At 45.3% G+C, this 9477-nt stretch overlaps 1 protein-coding gene across 1 annotated transcript in view; it reads left to right on the top strand.

The window, feature by feature from the left end:
• Positions 1-326: 326 nt before the first annotated feature.
• Positions 327-9477, top strand: part of PSMD11 (proteasome 26S subunit, non-ATPase 11) — a 14551-nt gene continuing 5400 nt past the window's right edge. Inside the window, exons 1-6 of the mRNA XM_010167418.2 lie at positions 327-447; positions 3769-3840; positions 4200-4257; positions 6735-6929; positions 7427-7571; positions 7830-7890. Coding sequence (XP_010165720.2) covers positions 424-447; positions 3769-3840; positions 4200-4257; positions 6735-6929; positions 7427-7571; positions 7830-7890 — 555 coding nt within the window. The 5' untranslated portion in view covers positions 327-423. The remainder of the gene's footprint in view (positions 448-3768; positions 3841-4199; positions 4258-6734; positions 6930-7426; positions 7572-7829; positions 7891-9477) is intronic.

Raw genomic sequence — 9477 nt, 5'->3', positions numbered from 1 at the left:
GTGTTTAGCAGATGCTTATGTTTTTAAAACATGCCTGAGGCCAGTGCAGTTACAAATGGTGTTATAATGGGGTAACGGGAAGCGTGTGCAGTGCGGGTGAGACTGGGACCCACCAGTCCTCTTGGCCAGTCCCCGTGTTTACTGCAAGACATTCCTTCAGGTAACATTTATCACTCTTTTCCCATAAATGATGTTGAGGGACTGCTTATAAAATGTTTGGTGTAATAAACAGTGCTGTGTACAGAGGTGTCGGGTGCTCAGCCCGTGGTGTGACGTTTGGCTGTGTGGTTGTCTTTCATGATTTGCTTTTCCTTGTTTACAGAGCTGGGGGGACTCCTGAAGTACGTCCGACCCTTCTTGAACTCCATCAGCAAAGCAAAGGCAGCCCGCTTAGTCCGGTCTCTGCTCGATCTGTTCCTTGATATGGAGGCAGCTACAGGGCAGGAGGTGAGGTTTACATTTCAGCAGTAATTTGTTCCTCAAAAGCCTAACACCCTTATCTGACCTACTTTGCTTCACACTGAAAAAATGTTCATGTTGGGAAACGTGTAATTTGATGCATTTGGATATATTCTATTAATAAAACATTAGATAATTTAATTTACTCATAACCATGTTTTTCTGCAAACCTCATCCTGCTGCAGGTTAGGAGTAACTCTCACCTGGGGTGTTTTTCTTAGATCTGTGTTGCTTAGTCTTAGACGTACAGTGTTGGTAGCATTTTGTAGCCTGATTAGTGTCTGGGACACAAGAGGTGCTACCCCTGTTGTGGGGAGCTTGGTCTGGTGGGAAGGTGGAGATGTGTGATGTGTAATGTGTGATGGCACAGAGCTAGAGGAGAAATGTGCAGGGTCTGTTCAGGAGTTGGTGGGATGGGATGGTGAGTATTAATTTAGCACCTTTCCCCTGGAGATGGGAAGGCACGTTGCATGGGAACACAGCATGGTGGATGTTTTACTCTACAAAAGGCTTCTGAGGCAGGAAAGTGACTCCTGAAGCAGGAGTGGAAAAAGTTTTTCAGTTACCAAGTGTAAACCACTTCCACTGGGTGAAATTATCCACTAGAAAACCCATTCAGGCTAAGATAGCCCACAGTTTGGATTTCCTCCATTCTCATTAACCCCCTAGAATTGTTTTTCTTCTTTTTTTTTTTCTTTCTTTTTATATTTTTTTTATCCATGTGACTTGCTGGTTATTTAGGAATGGGAGAAGGACAGGAGCAACTCGGAAATGATAAGGAACCACTTCCAAACACCATTGACCTGCAGTAGCACAGGTTGTACTGACGGACTGAAGGAGGTAGATGGAACGGGGAGGCAGGGAGGGTCGGAGCAGCAGGTTAAAGACAAAGCTCGTGTAACACTGTACACACAGCAGCTGACAAATAACAGTCTGTAGAAGAGGTTCTGCCATGTTGGGAGGCAGGTGGCTTCCTCGTTAGCCAAATTAGTGCAGAAGTGTCACCCTTTAATTCAGGTAACCTAGCAAATGTTCTTCGTCCTTGAACCACCTGTGTTCAGGTGCAGACTCTGGACATGTTGGGAGCATGAGAAGGAGAACTCATAGGATAGAAATTGCACCAGGGGAGGTTTAGATTGAATGTGAGGAAAAAATTATTCACCAAAAGGGTTCTCAGGCTTTGGAACAGGCTGCCCAGGGCAGTGGTGGAGTCACCATCCCTGGAGGGATTTAAAAGAGGAGTAGATGTGGTGCTGAGGGACATGGGTTAGTGGTGGAATTGTCAGAGTTGGTTTTACAGTTGGACTCGATGATCTTAAAGGTCTTTTCCAACCAGAACAATCCTGTGATCCTGTTCACTGTTCAGTTCTTGTGGCTTGTGTGTCCTGTCACCATAAACCGTGACGGACGGCATCTCTTGTCCTTCTTCTTTAACAGATGAGATTCAGGGAAGTGGGGTGGGATGTGCAGGTGAGAAGGGAACCCCTAAAGGGATCAGGAGAAAATCAGGAGCTTCAGACTTTTTCTAAAAGTAACTTGATGTAAATGAAGATATTTGGATGCAATTCCAAAAGGTACCATTTTACAGCAGGGGAAGAACTTGGAGTAACAGCGATGGAAATATGGCCCAGTTAGTCAAAACACTCACTTTCCAGCATATTCAGAAGCCAACCCCAAAACTTTAAGGAATTCCAACACCTAACCTGTGAGGTTCCTGACGCAGGAATCCTGAATACTTTCAGTGCCTCAGAAATGTTTGGAGGGACGTTTGTTTCCCCAGTTTAACTTATATTCTTGAAGACTCCCAGGAGTCCAGTAAAGCAATGAAATGAGAGATTTCTCCAGCTCCTCATGCTCCAGCTATCACAGTGCAATAAATTCTGACTTCATAATGGCTTTTCATAAAATATCCCCATTTAATAAGCAGTGACGAGGAGCTGACAGGTCCTGCAGTGTCATACGGCTACAGAGCTGCTCCAGAAAGAGCTGTGATCCAGCTGTATTCCTGAGCCTAGCACCTCAGGATGAATTATTGTATATTATTGGCCAGTACTAAATCAGCGCCCTCTTCTCATTGGGGTGGAACACAACTGCTTTATTCATCAAGGGAGTCTCAACAGTCTTGAAAATATGAGAAGCCGTTGAGTTCCTTTGCTCCGCTTTGAAGCGATAGATAAAACATCCAGTGTCACTGACTCACTGGCTCCTGGCACCTGACTCCGTTGTAACTAGTGGCACCCAGCACCTCTCTTGCTTTATACTAAAGGACACACATGGTCTGACAATACTTAGGTCCTAAAACACATGCATTTAATTTTCCTTTCTTTCTAGAGCAACTAAAAATTCATTTTTCTCTATGGCCAAATTGAAATGGTGCAAAACACACTGGAAGGGACCTCAAAAGTCTTCCAGTCCATCCCTTGCCTTGTGGCAGAACAGTTCTCATGTGTCCAGATGTTTTTATTTCAAACAAAAACACAGCTGTTTAAGAAATGCTAGGAGGATTTCAACAGTAATTTTTACTGGTGAAACTTTGGAAGCCAAATCTTTCTTTTCCTATTCCAGTGTGGGAGGATTGTCCCTGGTGATTGGAAACCAAATGCATTAGAAAAGACATCAAAGAGGGTGGTCTGTTGGGGTTTTTTTGTGACAGCTGGAGCTTAAACTAAACCTTAGTTTGCCTTCTGAACTTCACTTTCTCTTGCAAAACGTTTTACAAGTGGTATAATACTGTGAACGTTGTTACAAAGTGCAGGAGGTTAATCTAGAAAATAGAATATGATGATATGTAGCACAAACTATGGCTGTTCTGTATCATTTTGTGCAACATTTCTGGTGTCAATATGATGCAGCCTGAGGCTAAAGTGGATGTCTGTGCTTACCAGTGAGTCCTTGTTGAAGAGAAGTCACTTCACCTTCCACTGCTGAGCTGCAGCTCACTGCAGTGGTGAATTACACTTTACCCTGGTAATGTTAAAGGGTTAAATGTTCAGAGACATTTGGGGTAGGTGCTAAAGATGAAGGCTAATCCCCAGGCTTATTTTAAAATAAAACTAATTTCATCTTTAGCAGTGCTGCTGTTCAGACAGGAATTACTTATTTCTTTAAACTACGTGGTGGAGATTCAGGCTTTGTTGGAACCCAAATGCATTAGAAAAGGAATCAGAGAAGGTGATCTGTTATTTGTGACAGCTGAAGCTTAAACTAAAGGAACATTTTAGTTTAAAACTAAACAGAACAAAGTAGGAAATGATTGAACCATACTGCTGTTTTAAAGAAATTTACACATTTCTTTCTGATCCTTTTAAGGTTGACCTGTGTTTAGAGTGTATTGAATGGGCCAAATCAGAGAAGAGGACTTTCCTACGCCAGGCTCTGGAGGTATGTCACATCACAGATCCCAAACCTGTGGCACAGCACCTTCCCTTTATCAGATTTCATACCTATAAAAGCAGAGAACTTGTGTAGTGTGTTGTCCAGACCTTTGTGTAATGGATGAGCAATAGGGATGACACTAAAGTTAGTGACTCTTGAATAAGCAGGATTTTACCCATTCTGTTTAAATTGGCATATCTTCCAAATGATAGATCTTGCAGAACTGGACCATATAATTAAAAATAAATAAATAAATAAAAATAGTGAAGTCTGCACAGATAAGAGTATAAAGTTTAATTTTACAAAATAAATCTGTACTCCCTTTCTCTGGCTTTCCTCACAGCAGTTCCTTTTCTGTTCTCCAGGCGAGGCTGGTCTCTCTGTACTTCGATACCAAGAGGTACCAGGAAGCCCTGCAGCTGGGTGAGTTTCCCACTAGATGGTGGTAGTAGTTCTTTGAAATTAGTCTTGAGGCTGACGAGGGAAACGATCCACTACGTCATGCTCCTTGATAAGTTTTGTAGGACTTGGGCATTAATTTCTCAGTGCTGTACCAGTTCTACCATTTTTCCCTATAGTTTGGTGATAAAAGCTTTTAGAGATCAATTTGTTCTCACCATTTGTTCATTCCAAATAGTTCTGGAAGCAAAGAGGAGCTGTATCCAGTTGAAGGCCATGAGGTTTGGCTCGTGCTGGAACATACGTAGCATGCTGCTGTGGTCAGAGAGGTCAAAGGGAGAAACCAGCTTTTTTCAGTTTACCCCAATATGGCCTCAATAAAAACAGTAGTAATGCCAGGAAATGGCAGACCTCGAAGGATGTAATTAGACAAGCTCCTGTGAAGTGTCAAAGCTTTAAGAATTTGCTTCTGCACCACCTGAGATATGGTAATTAACTGTGTGAACTCTCCTGCTCTGCTCCAGAGCAGAGTAAAGCAGGTCATCTTCCACGGCCCAGCTCCCTTTGGTGCTTTTCACATGCTCGTTTTGCAAATGCCTGTGGTGATATAAGATGAGGTTTAAGCTGGTTAAAGGGTATTTGTACAGACTGCTCCGCCAGCTCAGCGCCTGGGTGTGAGCAGGGCTGAGGGACAGCTGCTCTGACATGGACAGAAATGCTCACCCAGACAGCAGTGATGCCTCACTTGAGTGGTGAGAGCCCACCTGCAGTGCTGCCTCCAGTGCTGGGGCCACCAACAGCAGAAGGACATGGAGCTACTGGAGCCAGTGCAGAGGAGGCCACGAGGATGATGCGAGGGCTGGAGCAGCTCTGCTGTGAGGACAGGCTGAGAGAGTTGGGGCTGTTCAGCCTGGAGAAGAGAAGGCTCCGGGGAGACCTTCTAGTGGCCTCCCAGTACCTGAAGGGGCTCCAGGAAGGCTGGGGAGGGACTTTGGCCAAGGGCAGGGAGTGACAGAACAAGGGGTGATGGCTTGAAAGTGGCAGAGGGGAGATGGAGCTGAGATGTGAGGAAGAAATTGTTTGGTGTGAGGGTGGTGAGCCAGTGTCCCAGGTTGGCCAGAGAAGCTGTGGCTGCTCCTCCCTGGAAGTGTTCTCAGCCAGGCTGGATGAGGCTTTGAGCAACCTGGTCTAGTGGAAGGTGTCCCTGCTGCTGGCAGGGGGGTTGGGACTGGATGAGCTTGAAGGGCCCTTCCAACCCAAACCAGTCTGGGATTCTGTGATTCTCACCAGGGACTCGTAACTTCTTAAAGAGTGTGGTGGCAAGAGTATGTCACATCCAGAGTCACCTGAGTGACTTGTATCTGATCAGAATATCAAGTTAAGTGCTGTGATAGATGAAATTCAAGATCAAATTAGAATTAGTTTGCGTGTGGGTATGTAAGGAATTCGGGTTTAAACTGATCAGAGTCTGCACTCCAAAGCTAAGCTTAATTAACTTAATCACTTGGATGATGGTGGTGCAGCTTAGGGAGTTACAAAGGCCTGTGCTTATAGGGCAGCCTCTCTGAAAGCTCTGTCAACGTTGGGTGCTGGCATTTCTGTGTGCCTGGCTGAGAGGTGGTTGTGTCTGCAGCCACGGGGAGTAGGTGCAAGCAGAGAGTCTCTACGGGATGTTTCTAGGGAGAGTTGATTCTCTTTCACCTAGTTACGCAGTTTCAGCTGTAGTTTTCAGCTTCACAGCAAGTGAGGATGAAGTTCTCATCTCTGCTTGCCCTAAGTTAGCTCTTTAATTTGTAGCAGAGGGAAAGAATAGAATTGTTTTGCTTGGAAAAGACCTTTAAGATTGTCAAGTTCAACCTTAAGGAAGAAGGGGAAGAGTTTCCTCTGAGCCTGGCTCTTTCTGTCCTCACAAGGCCTTAATGTGACAGTTTATCTAGGCATTTCTTAGGCTGCCCGTTCCTGCCTCCTAAATTTGATCTGTAGATGGCTTGTGCTTAAAACATTCCTTCCTCATCTCATATTCTTAGGAGTTACTTGAAATTCCTCAGGTCTCAGCCCAGGGGAATGATGCAGGAATGGGCAGTACTTCAGGTTTCTTCGGAGCTCTGAATCTTGAGTGGTAAATCATGCTGTCATCTGGGGATGGGGTACCAGAGTGACAATCCAAACTGCACAACCAATCCTTGACTTTCTCCTGAGTGTCTCCTGCCCGTGATGAGGCGACAGAGACACTGTCCACCTACCCAAGTGTTCTCACTGCCCTCTTCCACCTCTTAACACAAAACTGGTTCATTCTTCTCCAGCTCTGAACTGACACTGACTCACTATTATTTCTTCTCCTTTGTTCCTTCTTGAGAGAACAGGTTGGGTAAGCCTCCCTTCCTCAAAGCCAGTACTGCTTTGGGGGAAGAAGAGTGTCATCTGGAAAGACTTGGTTTGTGTAGCTGTTGACAGCAGATGCAGAGCAGGTTATGAAGGTTCTTGTTCTTCCCCACTGCCAGGCTCCCAGCTTCTTCGGGAATTGAAAAAGATGGATGACAAGGCATTGCTGGTGGAAGTGCAGCTACTAGAAAGTAAGACTTACCATGCCCTGAGCAATCTGCCAAAAGCAAGAGCAGCCTTAACCTCTGCAAGGACTACAGCCAACGCAATCTACTGTCCACCGAAGCTGCAGGCAGCGTTAGACATGCAGTCAGGTAAAGCCCTTCAGGACAGGGGAAAGTCTAGGACTTGTCATGACGCATCAGTTGACTGATACTTGTTCTTTCCTGAGTGAATCATGGAAAACGATGCTAGGTGGGATCTCGAGATACCCACGAGTCTGCCCAGTTGCCTCAAGGCAGTATCAGCTATAATTACATTGTTCCTGACATGCTTTTTCAGCCCATTTTTGAAAAGCTGCAGTGGTGGAGGGTCTGTAACCTCCCCAGGCACTACCGTTACACTGTCTTAGTGGAACTGTAACGTTGTTCCTGACCTAATTTGCAGCCACTTACCTGAAGTGCCCCAAACTTGCCTTTCTTAACATCTTCTCTTAAGAGAGGGCGTGGATGTCTTCTGCTAGGAATAAGGTAAAGGGGAACATAAGAAGGAAAGGATTCTCTTTGCTAAAGTACCAAATGAAGCACTGGGCAACCAAATTGTTGTGTCCCCACATTCCAAATGAGCTCTGCCTGTTTGTTCCTCTCCACAGGCATCATCCACGCAGCAGAAGAGAAGGACTGGAAAACAGCTTATTCCTATTTCTACGAGGCGTTTGAGGGATACGATTCGATTGACAACCCAAAAGCCATCACTGCACTGAAATACATGTTGCTCTGCAAAATCATGCTGAACATGTACGTGGCAAATGGTTCTGTGAAGAATATTTCCTGCTTTTAAATGGGAAAGGTTTTTTGTTTAGAAGACTCTAAACTAATGAAAAGAATTCAGGCAGACAAGCTTTGCTGTTTGTCTTTATTTATGACCTGATCAATGCTTCTGATGCAATGTTATTTGAATGGTAGTAATTTGCTATCAGTTGGGAATTTTTGAGGCATGCTTGGATTTAAGCTGGCCCCGTTGTTGAATAATTCCTCTCTTCCCTCCCTCTCTAGCCCAGAAGATGTGCAAGCATTAGTGAGTGGAAAGCTTGCTCTGCGGTATGCAGGAAGACAGGTACAGAAACTCAATCCCTTCTATCTTCCTATTATCTCTAAGAATATTGTGTTATTCTTTTTCTCAAATACTTTGGTCTTTTCATACCAAAATACCCTTCCCTTCTGAGTGTCCTGAATGAGGTCCAGAACTGATTAAATTACTGGAAGTAATTACCAGAAGTCAATGGCTTTCAAAGGGAATACAGTGATTTTTCACAACCTGCCAATCTGGCCTGTTTGCTTCATTTTCTCTGTTTTTCTCCTCCCTCCTTTCTTCATGAACTACAAAATGCCTAATGCCATGAGGTACTCGTGTCTCAACCCTCACCAGCTGCTCCACAGCCACAGAGCTGATATATTTAAATCCGAGTTATTCATTGTTTTTACTTGTGTTGTAGCAAATCCTGAAAATCCATTCATAGGAGTGTCGCTGAGCAGCTTGAGACCTAGATGACTGTAAGGTGGAAGCCAAGCAGCTGGGGAGTTGTTAAATCAACTGTTTATTCTAATGTGCTAACTTGCCAGTCTGTGAATGCCACCCCCAGATTAAATCCAGGGTTGCTTGTAGAAAATACGGGGCCGAAAGCCAAGCGTGCCAGGGTCTGAGCCAGGGTCTGAGCCAGGGTCTGAGCCAGGGTCTGAGCCAGGGTCTGAGCCAGGGTCTGAGCCAGGGTCTGAGCCAGGGTCTGAGCCAGGCTTACACGCTGATGCCCTCGGCAGCTTTGGTCAGGCAGCTTTTTACTTTGACGCAGGAGCTAATACTCACCTGCCTCACAGAGGATTGGGAAGGTATTTAGCAGAGGAGGTCAGTGAGTGTAGTAAAGAGTCTGAAGTGGGGATATCCCTGTGTTATCTCTGCTGGATCATGAAGAGCAGCCCTGGTCCTGCTTCATCCCCTTCCCCCGAGTGACAGCTGGGTTGGAGGCTCTTTTTCAGAGCAGGAGGGCAGTTTACCAGGGAGGAAATCTCAGCTGTTCCTTGCACTGTCCTCCTGACACAGCAGTGATCACAAGTTCCTGCAGCAGCTGTGGAAACTGAGCTCAGGGAGCAGAGAGAAAGCGGGCAGCCTCGGAGACAGCTTGGTGGGAGAGGTGGTGGCACATTGTGCACTGGGCTTGTCCTGCTTGTCTCATGCACTTGTGCCTCTCACCACTTGGAAACTGTTTTTCTAGTGGTGTTGCTATTCTGTTTAGTGTAAATATGGTGGTTTGGTTGTGGATGAGTCTTTTTGCTTTGTTTCAGTAAGCGTGGGGTAGAGAAGAAACATTTTCTGATGCTGTCCAGCTAGAGTATCCGTAGGACATCTGCCGTGGCATGCCGAAGGGCACAGACACAGCTTTACAGGCTGAAAATGGCCACATTCATTAAACAAGTGCCAAAATGTGCACTTTTCTTTAAAAATTGCATCAAAATTGCTCCCAACCTGCAACCTGATAGGAACTGCAGCTGGTATTCTCAAACCTTGCAAAACTTGAGTTCTTTGTTTCCGTGAAGCTGATTCCATGCGGTGTCCTGCAGCTGTTCTGCATGTTCTCCACATCAACAGCTGCTCTTACTCTCTCTCCTGTGTGGAAGTAACCCTGACATGGCTTTGTAGCAAAAGGAA

This window comes from Antrostomus carolinensis, unplaced genomic scaffold, assembly GCF_000700745.2.
Source record: "Antrostomus carolinensis isolate BGI_N321 unplaced genomic scaffold, ASM70074v2 scaffold45734, whole genome shotgun sequence".
NCBI classification, from domain to species: domain Eukaryota; kingdom Metazoa; phylum Chordata; class Aves; order Caprimulgiformes; family Caprimulgidae; genus Antrostomus; species Antrostomus carolinensis.
This window is presented reverse-complemented; position numbering and strand designations above follow the sequence as displayed.